We start from the raw sequence: 23,264 nt of genomic DNA, 5'->3' as shown, positions 1-23,264 counted from the left end.
AAGAAACGAATAAAGCAGATACCGACTAGTATTATTCATATACAAATGAAGAATTGAAGTTTGTTTTACTGCAATAGTACAATCCGAAATGCCTTCCACCAGGCCAACGTCATTTGTGCTGCGATTTATACTCATGACTACTATAATTTAAAAGGTAGGTAGCAACATTCCACAGTAAGGCAATAAAAATAAAGTGAGATAAGAAGACGACGCAATCGAACAAAAATTCAATTGAGCTTGAATATGAACAATCAAATTAGCGTTTTCGGCATCAGCTGAGACGGAAAACATTCTTATTATTATAATATTATGGGGTAAGATGATTTTTTTTATTAATTCGTTTATTTTTCCAGTCTCATTTGATCTAGCTTTGCGGGGCCGATATTCATTGTTTAGACAACATAATTACTTAAAACTAACGTTAGTAGAGCGGGGCCGATTACCCTCGGCTATCTCGTGGTTAGGGGTAACAAATTGTAACAAATGGATGGCAGGGTAGGGATTGTGAACACAAGGTTTGGAGAGCAATGTGCTCTTGATCTCGAACTAGGCGACACTCTGATGAAAAAGACAAACATGGGGGTACACCGATGGGCAGCTAACAACTTGGGAGAACACAAGATGACACTAACTACTAAATCCTCAAATCGATCCGTTTTAAAAACACATAAATTAAATTCAAATAGTCGAGGTCTCGGCTCGCCAAGACATCTCTAACGGGTATCACGGGTTGTTTTCCTCGGGCCCTGAGGGATATGGATAACTCAGATCTGGCAACACGGTGTAAGGTACATGACCAAACAACATGCTCGATATCGTGATAACCACTGCCACACGCACATAAATTGCTGCCTGAGAGCCCAATTCGATAGAAATGCGAGTCTAACGAGGAGCGATTGGACATAAGCCTTGATATAACGCGTATAAAGTCGCGGCTCATGTCCAACCCTTTGAACCATGGTTCGACACCTGTGGGAGAATAGAATGTAACCATCTTCCAAATTCACCATCATTCCATTTTTGTTGCCAACTGATGAGGACTTGCTGACGAGCAATGGAGAAAAATTCGTTGAAGGCGATTTGTCGCTCAAAAATATCGCCTTCCATAGCGCCCACCTTAGCCAATGAGTCCGCTTTCTCATTACCCGGAATGGGACCCAAGCTAAGGTGATAGTATAGGAGCAGTTAGATAAAGCACTCAGTTTAGATCGTATTTTAGACAGGAAATACGAGGAGTGCTTCATCGGCCTCATTGAACGAATAGCCTCCGATGAGCTAAGACTATCCGTAAAAATGAAATAATGGTCATAAGGTAGTGAGGCAATTCGCTCTAATGCGTAAAATATAGCTGCGAGTTCCGCAACGTATACTGAGCATGGTTTCTGCAGTTTATAAGAGGCGCTATGAAATTGATAAATACACCAAATCCAGTGGAAGCATCATGGTGGTACTTGATTGCCAAAATTGAGGGAACAACCATCGACCGATGGTGATCTGGTATTCCATGGATTTCTTGCATCATGGTCAGATCAAAATTTACAAAGGAACTATAGAAGGCTTGAAAGCAATCACGATTGGAGATTAATAAAGAAGGACCAACCTCCAGCGTCATGTACTCATAGTACAAACTCATGAATCTTGTTTGAGGATTTCGGTCGAGCAGCTTCTCAAAGTGTTCTATTACCAAAGGATTCATTACTTCATAACGGATGAGAAACCGGAAAGACAGCTCAGCGAAACGATCTGTCAGTGGGAGAACACCCGCGAGTACTTCGAGGCTCATCGTATGAGTCGAGTGCATACAGCCTAGCGCAATACGAAGGCAACGGTATTGAATCCTTTGCAGCTTAAGGATGTGTGTTTTTGCTGCGGATTGGAAGCAAAAGCTGCCGTACTCTAAAACCGAAAGGATAGTTGTTCGGTACAACCTGATCAGATCTTACGGGTGTGCTCCCCACCAAGTTCCGGTAATTGTACGAAGAAAATTGATTCTTTGTTGGCATTTTTGTTTCAGATACGCAATATGTTTTCCCCATGTGCATTTGGAATCGAACCAGACACCTAAATACTTGAAAGATATACTTTGAGTGATTGTTCTACCCTTTAGTTGAAGCTGTAACTGTGCAGGATGATGCTTCCTAGAAAAAACAACCAACTCAGTTTTCTCCAGAAAGAATTCGATACCCAGCTTCATAGCCCAAGTAGACAAATTGTCTAAGGTATCTTGCAATGGTCCTTGCAGGTCCGGTGCACTTGGCCCTATAACGGACACAACGCCGTCATCTGCAAGCTGCCTTAGCGAGCAATTTTCATCAAGACAACCATCAATGTCTTTTACATAAAAATTATAAAGAAGAGGGCTTAAACATGAGCCCTGGGGGAGACCCATGTAACTAATTCGTGAAGTTGTCGAGTTTCCATGAGAAAAGCTCATATATTTCTCAGACAACAAGTTGCTCAAATAGTTGTTCATAATTGGTGAAAACTCACTATCGTGGAGTTTGGGTAAGATGATCGCCATAAGGATTTTGATTAGTTTTGTTTTAAATAATTAAATACCGTACGTTGATAAGTATCACTATACTGATGGTTGAACACATAATTTAAAGTTAAATTAAAAGTCCAATAGAAACAGGAATCTTTGTAACACTTTAAAAATTCAAATTAGAGATGAATGAAAGTCCCAATAAAAACAAAAAAAAAAACATCAATCCGTAAATAAATGGTACCCACTACCGACGATTTATTTCTATTTTACATGCTCTTTCCGAAAGGCCAATAAGACCCAATGAAAAAAATGGGAATTTTAGGATAATTTAGCCCAAACTTTACCAGATTTTGTATAAAAATAGTTTTTAATATTTTAATTTTTCCCCGAGCCATTTGACCAATTTTAACCAAACTTGGCCAACTTAAACTAGAACTTATTAACTTATTCTGGCCCAAGAACAAATTTGGTTGCAATCTGGATTTCCGGTAGGGGATGACAGGGTAAGTTGGACACCCTTTGGATCATTGAAACAATCAACTCTTGAAAAAAATAAACGAATACACATTTTCGATTGATGACAGGTGAAACGTCAATATGTACAACAAAAACAAACATTGTGTATGACGGCGGCCGACACTTGTTATTTTGTGTTTACGGAATTTAATGTTTTAGAACTATTATATCATATTTATCATGTGAAGTTTATTGTTGATTTTACGAAACAATTTCATTCGATGTACTTACAGAGAAAAATAGCTTTCTTTAAACTATGAGGTATTACATAAGCTGTAACAGCTTGACTTGTGGCGGGGTGAAACGGCTACTTTTGCATGGGATGTGTTATACCCAGAGTTGCGACCTATCACAATCACGATCGTCAAACAGCTGATGGTAGTAACACTTGGTACATTCCTATCAATGTGCTTGTCGAAGCACTCTCCATGACCATCCATCAGCTTGACAAAAGAAGTAAAAAGCAACTGGTGAATGTTGTCTTCTGTGTTGATCCATCACCGTTCTGGTTATTCCCGACAATCACGACACTCATTTGTGCTCGTTTTGAAGCTGTTGTTGCTTTGCTTGCTTATGTGAGTGTGTTGGTGAGTGAGCCCAACAGTTTCCGTTTAATTTTGCCAGCTTTGTTTGTAACTCACACAGTCACGCGTGCCAAGTCGAATTAGGAATGCGTAAGCATTGTTTTCATTGTCTTCTGTCGTTTCCCTTTTTCTCATCATCGCCCAGCAGAAGTCTTCACTGTTTTCGTTATGCTTTACATCATCAGCAGCGAGTGTTACGTTTTGCCTGTGAGCATTGACCATTACTGGTGATTGTTACATTCTGTCAGCGATAGTCAGTTGATGCGTTCACGAGTGTCGAGTGAGTGTCATGATATTTTGCATCTCTGGTTATACCTCAACGTTGGAACAATGTCTCGTTTCTAAAAAAAACATCAGGCTTTTCGGAAATAATTGTAGATCTCTTGTCAGAATGTATTTGGAATACGGGGGCCCCGAGGGATCCACCGGAAAATCCAGAATATTTGTAATGTGGTCAATTCATGAAACTAGGATCTGAATTTCAACGAAGTTTCTGTTTCCAGCAATCAAAGCCTTCCAAATGTTTATGGTGAACAGGTAAATTTTGTATTCTCTCTCAACGCAACACTAGTGTACATGTATACTTCCTCTACCTATTAGCTATATTTTTATATCCTGACCATCGGCCAACTTATTCAAGTGATCTTTAGATGGTAGAAATATTTGTTCACATATAAAATATAAAAAAAATGAGTATCGATATAGTGTTAGGTTTTAACCGCTTATAACTTTTCCAGTTATTGATGCATTTAAATTCTTTTCACATCCTTTGATTCAAAATTGATGTAAGATTTGTTTGGTATAAAGGTTATAGTAATTAATGTTTAGCTGATAATTGATCAAACTTTTAGGCCACAATCAACCAATCACGTGTTCGCTTGCTATGACTATCGGGAAAACAGAGAGAGACGACCGGCTCCGAAGTTATAAAAGAGCTTAGCTGTACATTTCGCTTCAGATAGTCTGGGGATGTGACTGTTTTACTAAAGATTTTATTCTAACCACTGATGCGTCATATGTCGCTTGTGGTGCAATTCTTTCACAACAACATGGAAACAGCGATTTTCAAATTGCATTCGCTAGCAAAAAAATTTGAAAATGAATTTACCAAGAACTGAACCAATATATAATTAACATTTTTACCATTCACAAAAACAGGTTAATCAAAGCATAACATTTCGTTCGATGCTGTTGACACAAGCAGCTGTGTGTTTTTTTTTTCGGTGCGAGTTACGCGATAGTCTGTTTTTCGATAGCAGCTCATTGTTGCGGTGCTTGCTCATAGACTATGAGTCATAGTTGGAAGTTCATTAGCTTTTCCTGTTACCCCTTTGCAAGCAAACAACTAGTGAAGATGTCGGTGAAAATAAAACTGACGATCAGATGCAGCTTCCCACATGGATTGGTGAAACCATGAGTGGAAGACATTGCGAATTTTGTGAAATCGCTGGATGTGGATCCCACTCAGATGATCGCTACATCCCGCATAGCGGAGGAAAAATCTATGTTCATCAAATTCAAATCAGAGGATTCGATGCTTTATTGTTTGCTTAACAACCTTGAACAATTAATTTTCCATTATGCCGATGGGAAGTCAGTCCAGGTACGCATTTGGCCTGCTGGGGCACCGTTCACAACGTGAGAGTTTACTAACTACCACCAGAAGTCCCAGATAACGATCTAGCATTGCCAACTACCTTGGGCCTCGATATGCTTAGAGGTGTGCGAGGACTGTATATGGATGTAAAAAAGGAAATTCATAACTCGCTGCATTTCCTTAATCGGAAGGGGAACATATTCTACAAAGGGAACACAAATGTGTGTTTCCTTTATAAGACGGAGGGGCATCGCATGAATCCCTGCGCCGAACGTAAAGATCGAAAGCAGCCAGTAGAACAACGAACGGACAGCGGCACCGGTGGTGCAGTGATAAGCGTGATTGCCTCTCTCCACCAAAAAGCCTGGGTTCAATCCCAGTCAGCGCCACCGGGATTTTCTGAGGCATAAAATGTCTGATCACGCCTTCTTTCGGAAGGGAAGCTAAGCCGTTGGTCGCCGGACTATGAGTTAATGGATCGATAGGTAAGGTTCAGGTGTGTGGGAGCTGCCTCCATGGCGTCGGTAGTATTAGTACTCAGTACGGAAAACAAGATCGACGGAAAGCAAATCAAGGAAAAATAACAACGAACGGAAGAAGAAAGCCAACAACGGAATAAGGAAGAGACCAGTACGTACGCTGGTGTAGTGACTGGAGATGCATTGCCAAACGAGGAAGCGGTTGAGGTCCTGGAAGAAGAGGTGGTAGTGACGCATGTGACGTCCCCGGACGCCGAGAAGAACAATGGAGAAGAAGCAAGCGCTGCTGATAAACAGCAGCCACCTGTTTTCAAGTACAAAAACGATGCGTATTACTACTACAAATTCGGGATAGTGGACTATACCGAGAAGGAGCGGATAAAGGACGAATAGGAGGCTAAGTGACTGGCGCTGCTGAAGGAAAAACAATTGGCTGAAGCAAGGGAGCTGAGGGCACGGATGAAAGTGGAAGCTAAGCACAAGTCGCCTCCAAGGAAGAGTAAGAAGTACTCATAAGCTATTTCCCTCTTATTACTTTTATGTAATTATTAAATAATTTAATACTTCTCGGCTCCGACTCCTCAAGTCACTTCAGGAGTCTCACAAGGCTCTCATCTAGGGCCCTTTCGTTTATACCATTTATAAATGACATATCCTTCTTTCATAAAACATAAAAGTTTTAATTTATGTCGACGACATGGAACTCTTTCCTGAAATAAGGAACAAGGCAGTCATCAAGCAATGGACTCCTCTACCCCGATGCTACACACTCGACGTTTCACCGGTGCACGACTAGCAGACTAATCATGCTGTAGACGAGAACAACAGAAGCCTTGATTTATGTTTTGTTAGCTCCTGTGACAATGACCATAGCTATGTCTGAAGTCACTGTCAACAATGATGCGATTATGGCAGCTGCACGTAAACTAAAAGTGTCAACGTGCTTAGATCCCAATGGAATTCCGTCGGTGTTTTTGAAGAACTGCATTGACAACTTGCTCGAGCCACTTCAAGTGATCTTCAGCTTGTCGCTTTCATCCGGGGTGTTTCCGTCCTGCTGGAAATGTGCATACATGTTCCCTGTACACAAAAACGGCGATAGGAAGAATGTTGATAATTATTGCGGAATATCCTCGTTATGCACTGTATCCAAACCATTGGCGTGCACAAGGTGGGGCAAGGTGGGGCAATTGCCCTCCCTTTTATAAATAAATATATTGCCTGAAAATTGCACCACAAAGGTGCATGAAGGGACAAACTTCAATGAATTTTTTTGGTTAAAAAATTGCACCACATTCCTGGTGTAATTTTTTTTTTTTTCAATGTTTTTTATGGAGGGTTAAAAGAAAAGGGTAAATTTAAGGTTGATAAAATTCACCTTCGTGAAATAAATTCGAAGAAAAAGCTTTTAATTGAATATTTCTGGTGTAAAAATATCTAACTAATCAAAATGAATAACTCTGGTTCTAAAATTGAATCGCGCTAAAAATTTGGAGGCACACATTTATCTGAAAATTTCTGGTGGAAAGTTCGCAACACTGTGGTGAATGTAATAGCAAGATTTATTAATTTTTCTGGTGCATAATTTGCATCGTTCTGATGAATGCAAGCTTAATTGAAAATGTATGGTGGAAAATTAAAGAGGCAAAGCCTGAAGGTGCATGGTGAAACAAACTTCACTGACAATTTTTGGTGCACCGTTCTGGTGAATGGAGGAGCATGCTCTATTGAAAGTTTCTGGTGCATATTTGCATCGCTCTGATTAATGAAATGAACAGAAAATTTCTGGTGGAAAACTTGCACTAGCCTGGTAAATGAAGGCACAAGCTTTATTTAAAATTAAGCTAAATTATAAATTTCTGGTGGAAAATCTGCACCGTTCTGGTGAACGGGTGGGCAAGCTTTCCGGATTTTTTTGTTTTTGTTTTTAAATTTGCATTCTTTTGCTGAATAGAGAAACAAATTTCAATAATAATTTCTGGAGTAACACATGCATCATTCTGATAATTGGAGGGAAGCTGCTTTACAGAAAATTTATGTTTAAAAAAATCCGAAAATAGGGGCAAACTTTATTTGGTGGAAAACCTGCAACATTCTGATGATACGAGAAGCCAGCTATATTGAAAATGTTTGGTGGAAAATGGAAAAAGGAAATCTGCTCCAATCAGAAGATTGGAGAAGCAAATTTTGTTGAACATTAACGGTGGAAAATTTGCATCGTTCTGGTCAATTGAAATTTTCTGGTGTAAAATTTTCTGGTGGCAAGTTTGTATTGAAAATTTCTGGTGTAAGATTTGCAACATTCTTCTGCATGGAGGAGCAAGCTGAATTGAAAATTCCTGATGTAAAAATTGCACAGTTCTGGTGAATGGAAGGGCAAGCTATATTGAACATTTCTGGTAGAAAAACTACGACGTTTTGGTGAATTAACGAACAACTTAAATTGACTTCCGAGAAGAGCATCAATACATCAAGGGTATTGAATACGGAGGACAGTTCCAAAAGAAAAGATTTCTGGGGATGATTTCATGAAAATTCTGCGAATACTTTCTAGTGAATCCTGCATATAGTTCCAAGATAATTTCGAAAAGAATACCGAGAGAATCAAATTTTTTACTAAATTCCAAAGGGATGTTGAGGAAAATTTCAAGGGAATTCCGAGGATAATTTTAAGCTCATTCTGGGAAGAATTTCTAGAGAATACAGAGGAAATTCTTCTGAAAGTTTAGGGGAATTTTTGTTCCAAGGTGTTATGAGAAAAAAAAAATCTTAAATATTCAGAGAAGAACCTCAAGGATATTGAATTCTCAGGACAGTTCCAAAATATTTCTGGGAAGAAATCAAAGAAAATTCTACGGATAATTTCTAGTGCATCCTGCATATAGTTCCAAGATAATTTCGAAAATAATACCGAGAAAATAAAATTTTGAGTGAAATTCCAAAGGGATTTTACGAAAAAGCTCAAGCGAATTCCGAGGATAATTTCTAGTTCATTCCGGGAAAAAATTCTGAAACTCTAAAGAAATTTGAGTTAAGTGTTCTAAGAAAAAATCATGAAGAGTTCTAAGCGTAATTTCAGTGGACTTCTGAGATGAATTTCAAAAGAGCTCATAGAGTTCTAAAAATTTCGAAAAAAAAATCTGAGGATGGACTTTTTCGCAACTGTACAAAGATTAAACACAGCTTTTGGATTCCCTAATTGAAAAGTGGGTATTAGTTTGCCATTGAACCTTGGTCTATTTTTGTCTTACTAAGAATTAGTCTAAAAATCTTCTCTAAATTTTTTTGTCATTTGTTACCATTGTTAGAAAGCTACAGCTGTTTATGTGCAATCAATTCGGGATTGTCCTTTATATCATCTTTAAAACATGTTGAATGTTCGGCATCATTTCCTGTCACCCCGACTGGCGGTACTTTGGGACAGGGTTGACATGCTCAATCCTTCGCACAATTCGTCATTCCGTTAACAATCGTTCCAATCGTTACATATTTTTTAAACCTTTTTAATGAACCTATTAGCCTTGGCATTTAGGTCAAAATTTGAAAAAAAATTAGAACTAGGGTTAACTACCCCATTTCTGGTCTATTAAGCACAACTCGCTCTTAGTCTTTCTTAACCTAGCGCAGTTTAGCACCAAACGGAATGTAATTATTACTGATGGCTTCCAAATTTATTTACCTTTCCGTGTGTACCGTAAGATTTGATAAAAAATAAACCAATCGTTGAGATATTTTCAAAAGTCTAACACTACTTCTTGACGCCAAACTCGGCCTACGGATTCTAAACTCGGCCTAACGCATTGAAACACCAATGAAACGCCAATGAATTCACTTCGGCCTATAGGATGAAGATAAAAATTGATTCGGTCCGAGCGCTTCTTTTGTTTTTGGGAATAATGGATGCAAACCTTCATATCACGCGTTCTCATTGACTTCGTTCCGTAGTGTATTAACTAAAGTATCGTAAAAACGCATAATTGACTTGTTAACTCTAAAATCATGGATTTATTTGAAATTTTCTGCTCGATAGGCCCAAAACGGGCGATTAGGCCGAAGTAGTTCTCTACCCTACTATTTTTGCTGATGACCAAGTTCAACGTACTCGCAACGGTAATAGTAAAGTGTAACTACAACACATATAAAACTTCGTACAGACTATGGCTTACATCATGTAATAACCTTGCAATGTGCACTCATACATTGGATTTCCAGTGAAAACTATATGTATGAGTGCTCATTGCAAGACATGTATGAGTTGGCGATTGTCATCAGGTATATTGATCGACCGACGGAAACATTCGTGGGTGTGAGACGGGTGTTGAAAACAGACGCGACGACCATCTTCAATACTAAAGCTGACGTCCTAACAGCGATGCAGATTTCTTGGGAGCAGGTGATGGCAGTATATTTTGACGGTGCCAGCCCAATGGCTGGCAGCACTGCTGGAGTACAAGCCAAGTGCAAGGACGAAAACAGCAATATACTTTTATGAAGAGCTTTGAGTTGGTTTATTTCCTTTTAATTCCGTTATAATTGCTTAACTTTTGACAGATACGCGTATTTCGTCTACTACTTGCAGACTTCATCAGTGCCAAGTACTCAACACCACTGATCAAGATTGGATTTATCAAGAGCAATATACTGTTTGTTCACTGCTATGCGCACTGTTTGAATCATGTACTTGTCGACGCATTGTGTATACGAAAGAAGAATGCGAGTCTTATTGATCATTCACGTCGGTTTGGCGGTGCTATCACCACCATCTGACGTGACTTCAGCTCAATCCAACCACCAAGGCAACAACATTGCAGCAAATGTATCATTTCGGTTAAAGACCTACTATCACAACCATTTGACGAACCGATCATCATCGACATCATCTCTGGGATTAAATTGCCAATTTCCATTGGCTGTCTGAAAGCAATTTGCATTGAAGAAGATGAAGCACCACCGGAGTAAAAAATAAATAAAATTAGCTAAATTGAACAGTAGGGAAACAGTGGTGGGTGGACAGCACCATCTCCCACGCACTTTGGAGTACTCACCATCCCCATATTAAATGCACCATAAAACAAACAATTGCCCCTCCTTCACAAGATTCCTGTGCACGCTAGTGTTCCAAACCCTTTGAGCTTGTTGTGATGGACCAATTATTCTTTCATTTCAAGCAATTTTTAAGCCCATGGTTTCATTCCCGGTCGTTCAACCGCGTCAAACCTTTTATGTCTCACTTCTTACAAAACCGACAGTATGCTTGAACGAGCACAAAAAGATGTTCTATATTTGGACTTATCCGCAGCATTCGATAAGGTCAACCATCAAATTTCTGTAGCGAAGCTTGAAAAGCTTGGAATTCATGGAACTCTTTTGGATTGCTTCCAGTCCTACTTGAACGGTCGTCACTCGCAAGTAGTCATCGGCGAATCCACTTCAGCTTCATTTCCAATCACATCAAGGATTCCGCAGGGAAGTCATCTTGGACCACTCATCTTCCTTTTAAACTTCAACAATGTCAATGCAGTGCTGGATGGACCAAGGCTTTCGTTTGCTGATGACTTCAAGCTATATTTCAAGATTCGTTCTGAGGCTGACGCTCAGTTTCTACAACAACAACTTGATGCATTCGCTCATTGGTGCCAGATAAATCGTATGACCGTAAATCCTGCAAAATGCTCAGTTATTACGTTTTCTCAACTGAAAGATCCAAAAACCACTGGTAAGAGTGAACGAAATCAAGGACTTGAGAATTATCCTCGACTATCAGTTGACCTTCAAGCAGCACGTGTCGTTTGTAGTGAATAAAGCTTCAAAATCTCTAGGCTTTATCTTCCGGTTAACAAAAGAGTTCACGGACATTTACTGTCTAGGTGCTCGGTCGACATTGGAGTACTGTTCGACTGTTTGGAGCCCTCACTACCAAAATGGAATTGAGAGATTAAAATCAGTGCAACGGCGGTTTGTTCGATTCGCACTTCGTCGACTACCATGGCGGGATCCATTTCGTCTCCCAAACTACGAGCACCGATGTCAGCTAATTCGTCTGGATACACGAAGAGACGTTGCTAAGGCTATGCTTGTTTCTGATGTCTTGCTGGGTCAAGTTGATTGTCCTGAAATCCTACAACTAATCAACTTGTATGTGCGACCAAGATCTCTACGGAACAATCCGATGCTATGCCCTCAATCGCACCAATTACGGAATGAACAGTGCCATTACTGGGATACAGAGAGTGTTCAACCGGGTTGCCAGTCGATTTGATTTTAACGTTTCGCGTGACTTGCTACGTGCTAGATTTCTTAATGTTTTTATATAATTTGAAACATATGTGTAGCTTTCATGTACATTAATTTAGTTCATTGGCAACAACGTATCGATCATCAATAAATAAATGAATAAATAAATAAAGACATCAGCACATTTTAGAATGATATACACATGTTCTATATTTGGTGCAAAAAATCCTTTTAAAACTGAACGTAAAAAATGTTATTCAATAGCTATTAGTAGAAAACGAAGCACACCAGATCAGGGTTGCTTCCACTCACCTGCTATAAAAGAATATAATTCGGATTTATGCTATCATTAGATGCAATAATGCTATGTTGTACTTGTGAGTAACAAGAAGAGGTAGTTAAGTATGTGTTCGACTCATAAAATCTGTCAATTTCGCTTTGAGAGCGTCACAATTAGCGATCTTATGATTCGTGAGCGTTCACTCAGAGTGAGCGCTCACGAGTCGTAAAATCGCTGATTGTGACGCACTGAAAGCAATTTTGACAGATTTTATGTGTCAAACAAATACTTCATGACCTTTTCTTGTAACTTACAAGTACTAATTAGTATTATACTATATCATGATTTCATAATTCCGAAAAACATTTTTTTATAGCAAGTGAGTGGAAGTAACCCTGACCAGATATTACAATTAGGAATTCAGCAGTTAGAAAAGTGTGAAAGAGTTAGGGATTCATGAGTTATCATAGATTCCAAACTAACATTCAGTGATCATTTTAATACAATCATCAACAGAGCAACAACTTGGCTTTATTAAACGATTTACCTATAATTTACATGATCAGTGCACAATAAAAACGCTGTAAATTGCCTACGTGAGTTCAATAATGGAATATTGCAACATAGTCTGGTGTAATATGCAAAGACATGGACGTGATTCAAATAAGTAATTACGCTTTGGATATAAAAGCAATTCTTATTGTTTTTACTTCGTAAATTAGCTTGGAAAAGATTACCTCTTCCGTCTAATGAAGTACGGTGCATGTTCATCAATATTCAAATATTAAAAGAGCGTCGTGAATTACCAATGGTCCCATTTGTTAACGATATCGTTTCGAATAGTATTGATTCAGTTAAACTTATTAAAACTAAGTTTGTATGTACCTTCTCGACAACTACGCAATCGAAATATTTTATTTACAAACCTCCATCATACAAGCTATGCTAAATTTGGACCCTTATATAGAATTATGGCTACAACAAGAAATGCGAAACTATTGACTTAAGAATGACAAAAACCAAATTGAAAAAACACTATAACTCAAATCGTTATTTAACACATCAAAATAGAAAATTACTAAGATAAACCCTGCTTAATCTATTTTATGTCTTTTTAATTCATTATAATTTAAAAAAGAAAAACTCAGTAAATAATTATTATTTTAACAAAACGGTCTACATCTGATTGACGACAATAAATAAATAAATAAATAAATTCAAGACTATTGTGATTTGAATTTTGTTTTATGTAAAAGACCGTAGATATCGTAGTTGCAACCCCGATTCTGATCAGAACAAGTGGAATTGTACAGAGAACCCCATTGATGGGCGCTTGTGCAATGTTCAATTTCACTAATTCAAGCTATTTATAGATCAACACCGGCAAGGACCACGTCCACACGGTCTTTTAAAAAGGGGAAAGATGATAATTATGACAACCGTTGTTACAGATACCGTGTTTACCTCTGCGTCTCTACGATTGCCATTGGAAGGGAAGTTGTGTTAGTGTGTGTCATTGTGATAAGCGATTCGATCGTAAAGCAGATTTTTTTATTTAAATCTAATGGGGATAGAGGATTAGGCATAGTGACAAAGACGATGATAGGGACGGTTGAACTCCCGACCTTCTGTTAAGTAAGGAAATTCATGAGAACATTCCAAAGAAATTCCAATGCGTTGTATACGAAGTTTTAAGGTGGTAAATACCTAGACAAATTTTACTGTCATTGCTCTGAGTTATTTAACCAAGTGATCCAGTCGGCTTAATCACATTCTATTTATGCTTAATTTATATGCATACCTCACAACTGGGAAACTTTTCAAAATTCCGGGAAAACACTGGAAAAAAGGAAATCTTCTGATCGGGATTTGTCATCCTAAATCGAAACCTAGCTGCGCCCTTAAGCTGATTTATGATCATCGACCGGTGGTAGACTTCTTACAGTTCCTAGATTTTGAAAATCTGATTTTCAACCCAAAATTAGGAGCTGAAGAAAAATAGCATATTTGACATAACCTCAAAACATCAGGAACATCTCCTGTGTCTGGTATCCACTTTGAATTTCGGACAGATATGTTTTAACTATAAAATAAATCCCCTGTCGAATGCTTCCCAGTACATCAAAATCGGATTATTATTCACGGAACTGTGGCACTTTGAATTTGGACAAAATTATTTATTTTGATTACCCTCTGTAGAATTACGCTCATTAGACCCACTTCAACGTTTTCCAAAATTGGTCATCATGTTCTTTTCTTTGGACGTATAACAAACCTGCGAGCAGTGATAGGCTGATAGCTTCTGTTTGTACTTTCCGCTGATAGCACGCAGACAATCCCAATTTGTCGTGAGATTCAAGTTATTGCAAAAAAAGTCAAATTCTTTTTCACGCGTTTTAATCGTTTCATGAATGGAGTCGAACCCGTAGCAGTAAAAGTGATAAACCACCAGGGTTCAACCTACTATAAATTACGTTCGTTTCCTAATGGAAGATCATGATGTTAGTCGTCTTTTTACACTTGACTTGTGCGGTACATTGCCTTCCTGATCGTAAATGTGACCAATCATGTGGAAAATTGTAATCTTATTAATTGCCGTCTATTGGTGCAACTCTGTTGATTCGTTGTACGGATTTCCTCTATTAACGAAACCCAGTGAGTATCGCGATATCGCTTAAACAAGGTAATGGAGGTTTGAATAGACGGAAATATTTACAGAGGGAATATGGGGCCTCCTCAAAGGGAATTCGACCAGCCTCTGGAGGCAGAATCAGCATCAGGAGCCACGAGTGTACCCAGGCGGTGAATGTGATCGACCTTGTGGCGTTGATGAACCATCCAGAATCTGCTATTATCATTGGGTCTTGGAAAATTACTCCGCCATGGGATCGTAAGTACCACAAAAAAAAATGATTTAAGGGAGATTGGGAAAATATGGGTAGAATAATCAAAAAAGAAAATTAACGAAACATTCATGGAGTTTTCAAACTGAACAGTTGAATCTTTCTCATTTGAAGTGCGTGTATTGTGGGGCCTCTATTTGACTCAGCCAGTAAAGATACAGGTAAGATCAAAGCGGAGGTGGTGGGTTCGATTCCCGGTCCGATCGAGAATATTTTTCAGATTGGACATTTTCTCGACATCCCTGGGCATAGAGTATCATTTTGCTTGCCACACAATATACAAATAGGGAAAATGTCTCTAATTGTTGGCCTATGTATCGAATACTGGGCTCATCGCTAAAAATCTGCTATTTATCAATTTTATCTAGATGAACGCGTTATTGGGACGTTACTAAAGGATATTTTTGGTTGCTATTGAAAATTTAGTCGATTGCTGAATTTATGTATGGGCCCAAATTAGGGACACTTAGGCCGAACATTACCTGCATTTCCGCATTGGTTGGCATAGAAATCTCTCAAATATAAATCTCCAAGGAAGTTCTGGAAGAACACGAAGTTAAGAGCCGGTAAAATGATTGTAATCATAATGAATAGAATTTAAGGAAAAATCCAATATAAGTTTGAGCATATTGATTTATAAATAATTAGTAAATCATAGGAAATTTATGGATTGAGGAGAATTTATAACCTAAAAAATCTAATCAGATTTTGAAAACAGTAGTACCGTAGTAACGTTGAGTTCAATTTCAAAAAATAATAAATAAAAAAAATCCTGATGTATTTCACACATACTTCAACGAACCTCAACCTCCCCTATCACATATGCGTTATCTCTTCGGACGTCCGTCGCTCGCACAAGTCGTAAAAAAAACTATCATCATTCTTTCCAGAGCATGCTGGGACTGCCTGCGAGGCAACCGAGCTCACTGCTTCCATCCACAATGCGTCACAGCCAACGGCTTGGAGCGTGGCATTGTGACAATCAATCGAAAGATGCCCGGCCCGCCGATTTTCGTCTGCAAAGGCGATACCATAGTAGTGGACGTCACGAACGAGATGGAAGGTATGGCCGATACAATCCACTGGCACGGTTTTCATCAGATGAAGTCTCCGTGGATGGATGGAGTCCCGATGGTGACTCAGTGTCCGATAGCGCCCAGCACCAGCTTCCGATACATGTTCAAAGCGGAAGAACCAGGAACCCAGTGGTACCATTCCCATTCCGGGTTCCACATGGTCAACGGTCATCTTGGAGTGGCCGTAGTCAGAAACCCTCACGATGTCAACATAGAACTGTACGATCATGATCTATCGGAGCATGTGATATTGATATCTGACTGGAGCTTGGATTCCGTCGAACGGTGGATTCCGGGGCAGCAAAGTTCACAGATGAAAGTTGACTCCATTCTGATCAATGGCCGAGGGCGATATTCTAATGTAAGACCATTGATAATACCCCATGGGGCACATTAATTAGTGATTAACTTTCAGGAAATAACAGGAGCCAAAGTGGATTACACTCCTTTAACCGTATTCCGAGTTCAGTCTGGTAAACGATATCGATTTCGGTTGGTTAGCGGTGGCAGTCAGTATTGCCCATTTCAGCTACAGGTGAATTCAAGGAAAATCATTCATTTGAAAAGCAATAAATCACTGATATACAAATTCAAACGACTATATTTAGATCGAAAAACATCAAATGACGGTTATTTCCACGGATGGCGGAGCAGTTAAGCCGCATACAGTTGATACATTAATTTCGATTTCCGGTGAGAGGTACGATTTTGTGCTTCATGCGGATCAACCATCAGGTACGTGCTTTTATTGTGAATGCAATGAAATACTTCAAAGATCGTTCAATGGGAAATTCCAAGGGATTTTTAAACCGAATTCTGACCACAGTTCAATTACCACGTTTGGAGGTAAAATGGTAAATAGTATTCAGGTGAACTTAGGGAATATGCCGGTATTATTTTTGAATCCGTTTATTGTGTTGCAAGCATAATAAAATGTATACGGAATTATGGTGTGAGATGGCCATACGGGGACAATTTGTGATGATATTTTCGTGTGTTCCTAAGGTGTTCTGTGGGATTGTTAGTATTTTGCATTGTTATAAATCATCCTCTATACTAGGAATATTTTGAAAAAGTGGGTTGATGCCCATAAACCAGGGTGCTGCCTTTTTTTCAGACACACGGAGAACAAATTCGTTAAGTTAAGATAACAATCCTAATAGTTACTTCCACATGAAAAAATATTGTTGTTTGAAAGAAACCTATAGTTATTCCAACACTAATTTGACCGTCAACTCAACCTAATAGATTCAACTGTTCATCTTACACACAATTCAACTATAACTTTGATCAATTATAACAACCGTCAAATGTAATTTATTTATATAATTTGATTTGAAGTGATCATCATAAATCCACATACTTATAACTTATGAGCGTAGAGCAGGCGATAAGATATATGGCTATCACGCAGATGAACACGTTTCAAATCTAAGTTGAATGTTCCTGTTCACTTTTTTATGATTTTACATTTGTGTTTTTGAGATCGATAAAGAAGCAACACAAGCTTCCTTAATATGTCGATAATGAAGAGCAGTTCGTTTAATAAACATTGTAAATTTTGCTTTCCTAACAAAAGTTTTCTTGAATCAACTAAAGCATAGTTGTATTTTGAAGTTTGACGTTTGTTCATCTACTGAAAAATATAGTTGAGCCAACCTCGGAGCCAACTATGGACTATAGTTGTTGCCCTCTATATATAGTCAAATGAACTATAGTTTCGGGTTATCTCTAAAACAATTGAACAATATAGTTATTTTGACCGGAGAAATAATTGCGTCTGCTATAATTTGTACTCCGTGGCTAAGGGAGGCCCACAAACGCAACAAGTATACGCATTGAAACATTTCACTCGACAGGAAACTACTGGGTACGGGTCAGGGGCATCGGATTTTGCAACCAAATGCGTGTGGAAGGAGTCGCCATTCTTTCCTATGCTGATCCTAGCATTCCCACCGAGAAGCTCGTGTTTCCCGAAGGTGATCTACCAAAGTATGACAGCCCATACCCAGTGGGTCGCACATTGAACCATCACATGACTGCATGCTACACTCCCGGAGATGACTTCACCTGTGCAGCAGACCTTCAGTCTCACGAAGTTCACCGGGATGATGAGCTGATAGACGTGGAACCAGATGTAAAATTGTTCCTCGGTTTCAAAGTACTCCGTGTCAACAATAGTATGCTATTTACGCCCCCGTACAGGCGATTTGCTAGTAAGAATCAACAAGCAGTATGTAAAGTACTCATAAACTTATCTATTCATTTTTTGCAGCCGTTCGTGATGAGTTCAACACTATCGCAATGGCCAACAATATAAGTTTTATTTCTCCCAGCTTCCCTTTACTCATCCAGCCGGAGCTCATCGTTGACGAGAGCAAACAATTTTGCAACAACTCTCACCTGCCGGACGGCTGTGACAAATATCACCTCTGCTTCTGCACCCATCGAATGAAGGCCAAACTGAACGATATCGTCGAATGGACCCTGTACGACACAGCATTCTGTAAGTGATAATAACTATACACAGAAAATGACGGCGCGATTAATAAACCTTAAATCCCCATTTACAGCAGAACAAGACTTCTACCATCCCTTCCACATACACGGCCATCGGTTCATCATCACTGACATGGGTAAGCTGCCGGAAGATGCTAAGGCCTCTCGGCTAAAATTCCTTCAGGAACGGCAGTTCGCTCGGAGACCCAACAGTCACAATCCACCCTACAAAGACACGATATCGATTCCGAACGAAGGCTACGTGAAGATACGTTTCAGGGCTAACAATCCAGGTATTACCACATAACTCTTTTCATTATAAGCTCGTCATTAGGCTTCACACGCATGATTTTTGATAGATGTGATCTATTGTTAAGTGCAGCTACGAAAATGTACGTCTTTTTTCGATGACATGCTCGCTAAACTTTTTAAAACTCTGTGTGCGTAGCTACTCAAATTTTACTGTCCTGACCGTGTGTGTGAGGACAAAAGCATCTAGAAGAACATGAACATGTCAAACAGCACACTGCCTGGTGAAAGAATTATAAACTGCACTGTACACCATCCAGTAGGTTTTGTCCATCTGAACAACTTTGTTGAACACAGCAATTTTCTAAAGGCTGACTAAAAGTTAATTGGTACGCTCAAAAAGACCTGTAATTCGTAATTCAATAAGTTTAAAAAGTCCATTAATAGTTGCTTTACAGTACTTTTATTAAAACTTCAAAGTTGCAGCATTAGATGGTTAAATTTCTCCAGTTCGAACGAAATCTCGAACCTTCCTCTTGATGGAGCTCATCAGCGCCCGCACAGTGGAAACGGACACGGAATCAGTGAATTTGTTCCATTTTGCTCGCATTTGCTGGATGTCCTTGACTGCCCCGCCGCTTCGTCGAAGTCGCTGCTTTGAAATTACCCAGTACTTTTCGATTGGTCGAAATTCCGGGTAATTCGGAGGATTCATTAGCTTGGGGACAAAATCGCTCTTGTTGGCAGCATACCACTCCAGAAACACCTTGGAGTAGTGGCAGCTGGCCAAATCGGGCCAAATGATGACTTTGCCTCTATGCTTGCGGATGAACGGCTTTTTCAGGCATTCTTCGATGTAAACTTGGGATGTCATCGTTGAGGATGTGACGAATGGTTCCGTTTTCAGGCCACAACTGCAATTCGCTTGCCAAATCATGGCCTTCTGCGCGAACTTGTCGACAAACACGAACTTGAATCTTCCCGGCACAAGCCCACGTCCTGTCGAGATGTAAAATTTTTACCGGGAAGCTGCTTAAAATCGAGTTTGACGTATGTTTCGTCATCGATCAAAGTGCAACCCTTGTGTTTCGTCAAAACACGGTCGTACAAGAGCCATACACGCTTTTTGGCCACGGAATTCTGCTTCATGTGCCGGTTCGGATGTTTACTGGCTTTGTACGACTTGTATCCTTCCCTGGCAAGGATATTCCACACCGTTTGAAAGTTGGCGTTGTACCTTCTGGCCACATCTCGGTTCGAAAGACCGGGGTTGGCTTTAACGCACCTGCGCAGCTGACGATCCCTAGTTCCAGTTTTTTCGTAGGTCCGCTGATTCCTTTCAACACTCAGGGTTTCCTTGTAGGTTTTGAGCACTCGAAAAACTGTTGTTTTCGGCATCTTCAGTAAATTTTATACTACACGCAAACCAAATATCTATTACAATGAATGTTAGTTCCATTTCCTATCATCCTCTGTTCGTGAACATCGCAGCGAATGTTAGAAGTTGACCTTGCAGGCGATGTAATGGTTTTTGCCTTTTTTATTTCGTGTTCTGTCTGTGCTTTCACCTACACAAGCAATCATTTGCCTTGATTTTTATGTATAACATGGTAGAAGGACGCACACCCTTCTTTTTTTCCTTTGGTTTGTTTTTTCCGTCGACCTTGTTTTCCGTGCTGAGCACCAATGCTACCGACGTGCCAGGAAGGCAGCTCTCACACCTGGACCCTACCACCTATCGACCCATCACAACTCATGAACCGGGGACCAACGGCTTTACTTCCCATCCGAAGGAAGGCGTGATCAGAGATGTTATGCCTCAGAACATCCCGGCGGCGCCGACTGGGATTGAACCCAGGCCTGCTGGGGTGAGAGGTAATCACGCTTACCACTACACCACCGGCACCTTTTGACGCACACCCTTGCCTCGAATCTCTCCAGCAGAAAAAGCATGCGAAGTCGAGTGTGAGAGGAAATGAGCGCTTCTTGTTTGCTTTTAGGCTATCCTTATTTAGAAGCATGGAGAGAGCAGTGGAGAAAGCACAGGTCTGATAATCGCAACGTTCGTTGTTCGAGTCCAGTCGGCAACCTTTTTCCTATTTTTTTTTCGACATAATTAATTTACCTCACTAATACACTCTACATTTTTCGGTCTCCAATTTTCTTGGATTTGACCACAGCTAGGTATATCGCATCCTCGGTTCATGCGGTCTCCACTTACATCCTCTGATGATGAATCCCACATAATTGTAAGCGAATCTTACATCCACCGGTTGGGTGTAGCAATAAGAAGTTAAATCTTATAATAGTGTGGTGTACACCATTTAATAAGTCTGTTGACGCCCTTGGATAACTTTTTCAAAGACAGAAATCTTCTATCTAGTCAAGGTGTCAAGTTAAGCAAATAATTTGAAAACAAATCAGTGTCAATATTTAAAAGGGGCATAATTGATTTTGTAAACAGTGGCTTTAACCGTCACTAAACTGTTCGCCTTCCAATAGGCCTTATTCTCGGCCTTATCCTCAGCCTCATCCATCTGAACAGCTTTGATGAAGACCGCAACCCAGTGATGTCATGGTTAATTTGGAATAGGTTACTCATTCAGAATTACAATTTGCGCCCTTGTAGTAAATAAAGATATGTTTATTTGCAATAACTGGTTACCCTGGAGGGTCACCAATGCTAACCACCATGACATCATTGAATATTTGACTTAAAATCGTAGAAAATGGGGCTACTCACTGAGTGACTAAAATTTGATTAAAAAATCTGCTCGAATATGACGAAAATCGAGAAAAAAAACCCAATCAACACGGTCGAAAAAGAACCTGGGTCGAATTAAACTTAAAATTGCATTGCATTGCGTAGCGCCATTGGGCACTGTAGAGGTGCTTGTAAAACAAATTCAAAGTAAGCGCCGTTTAAATATAATTTTAGCTATATGAACTAAACGGGGTTCTACGGTATTCAAGAAGTGTTACCTGAAAAATCGAGGAGAACAATAGTCATTCACTAAGTAGCTCTATTTTCTGCAATGTCGAGTCAAATTTGACTCAACTTTGAGTAACTCTCATTGGCCGTGTACTAGAATACTTTCACCAACCAATTAACGTGGTGCCTTTATTGATAATCTGGTGAAATTTTCATCAATAGCTCTACCTATTCTACCGTAGACACATCTTACAGTTTTTGTATCAGAGTTGGGAGAAAATTTTATCAACATGAAGCTTTGTAGCGAAAATTTATTATCTATAGAAAGTTCTAAAGAGAATAGATTGATAGTTCCATTAGAATACGGCAGTGTGAAAATTGAACAGAAATTGAAATTGAGTACTCTTTTATCTAACTCATATTTTGGTGGATGAGGGGATTTGAGGTATGTCCAGAGATATGAACATAACACATTTGTATGTTTTTTTTTTTTTTGGTGACCGCAAACTTATGATCAGGAGTGCATAAAACCGAAAATTTTATTTAGTTGGGAAAGAATGCCCCAACATAATGTAAATATTATTGCTGAATTGAGCAAATATATTTTTTGAACTTTAAGTTGAACCTGTGCTTCCAGAATCATCAATATATGTAAATCAATATTCGAATTAAATCCACACCAATCTCAAACTCATCCACCTGAACCTATATCTGCAAAAAAACGTTATTATACCCATTTTATTCTCCATTTCCATTCCTTCCCAACAGGTTTCTGGCTTGTACACTGTCACTTTGAATGGCACCTGGGTACCGGCATGGGATTGGTCCTGCAGGTCGGCGAGGTGGATCAAATGTTGAAAGCACCATCGGATTTCCCTCGATGTGGGGACTATAAATCGAAACTACGCGGGCTGAACTGAACTGACAAACTCACGGATGCTCGATGAAGGACGATGAAAACAGCGTAGAAAATGTTTCGAATATTTCAGAAGAATACATTGTGACTGTGATTGTCAAATTGATGATATTATGCAAAGCGTAGATGGAAAAAATGTGTTTCATTGGCGATTTCACTGATGATGACAGTCATAGGAAATTAATTTCGAGAATACCTACACCGTTTATGTACCGTACAATGGAGCCTTAACAATTGAAGGAATTTAAAAAAAATCCAACGCCGTTTAAAAAATTCATGTAATTTTACATGTTAATCCATCTCAATTTAAACGAAATTTCGCGTTAAATGGACAATTGTGTACTCAAGCTTGTTATCAATTGTGCTATAGGTATATGCCAGGTTTTGCTCCAAATTGCAAGTTTCAATTTTGCCTATGTAGTCTTCTTTGTATGCCGTTATCGTTCATAAACTCCCACTTAATGAGCGCAGCATGTGTCCGAACGCCAAATAAGAAACCAACTGCAACGAG

The 23,264-nt window shown here is 39.3% G+C and overlaps 1 protein-coding gene across 1 annotated transcript; it reads left to right on the top strand.

Annotated features, from left to right (window-relative positions):
* The first annotated feature begins 14,745 nt into the window (after nucleotides 1-14,745).
* Nucleotides 14,746-22,766, top strand: LOC135703922 (uncharacterized). The gene is made up of 9 exons (XM_065225292.1): nucleotides 14,746-14,833; nucleotides 14,897-15,068; nucleotides 15,972-16,518; nucleotides 16,573-16,692; nucleotides 16,766-16,892; nucleotides 18,017-18,373; nucleotides 18,433-18,663; nucleotides 18,731-18,949; nucleotides 22,606-22,766. The coding sequence occupies exons 1-9, from the start codon at nucleotides 14,746-14,748 to the stop codon at nucleotides 22,755-22,757; spliced, it is 2,013 nt and encodes a 670-aa protein (XP_065081364.1). The 3' UTR covers nucleotides 22,758-22,766.
* The last annotated feature ends 498 nt before the right edge of the window (nucleotides 22,767-23,264 follow it).

Source organism: Ochlerotatus camptorhynchus, unplaced genomic scaffold, assembly GCF_037179485.1.
Source record: "Ochlerotatus camptorhynchus isolate MF236.1 unplaced genomic scaffold, CSIRO-AGI_Acam_v1.1 ptg000222l, whole genome shotgun sequence".
Taxonomy (NCBI): Eukaryota; Metazoa; Arthropoda; class Insecta; order Diptera; family Culicidae; genus Ochlerotatus; species Ochlerotatus camptorhynchus.
This window is presented reverse-complemented; position numbering and strand designations above follow the sequence as displayed.

What these genes read in the sequence shown, in the direction of transcription:
- LOC135703922 (XM_065225292.1), top strand. Translation starts at nt 14,746, where the DNA reads ATGTGGAAAATTGTAATCTTATTAATTGCCGTCTATTGGTGCAACTCT. An exon ending in CCCGTACAGGCGATTTGCTA is followed by an intron (nt 18,374 to 18,432) that starts GTAAGAATCAAC and finishes CATTTTTTGCAG; the next exon opens with CCGTTCGTGATGAGTTCAAC. An exon ending in CCTGTACGACACAGCATTCT is followed by an intron (nt 18,664 to 18,730) that starts GTAAGTGATAAT and finishes CCCCATTTACAG; the next exon opens with CAGAACAAGACTTCTACCAT.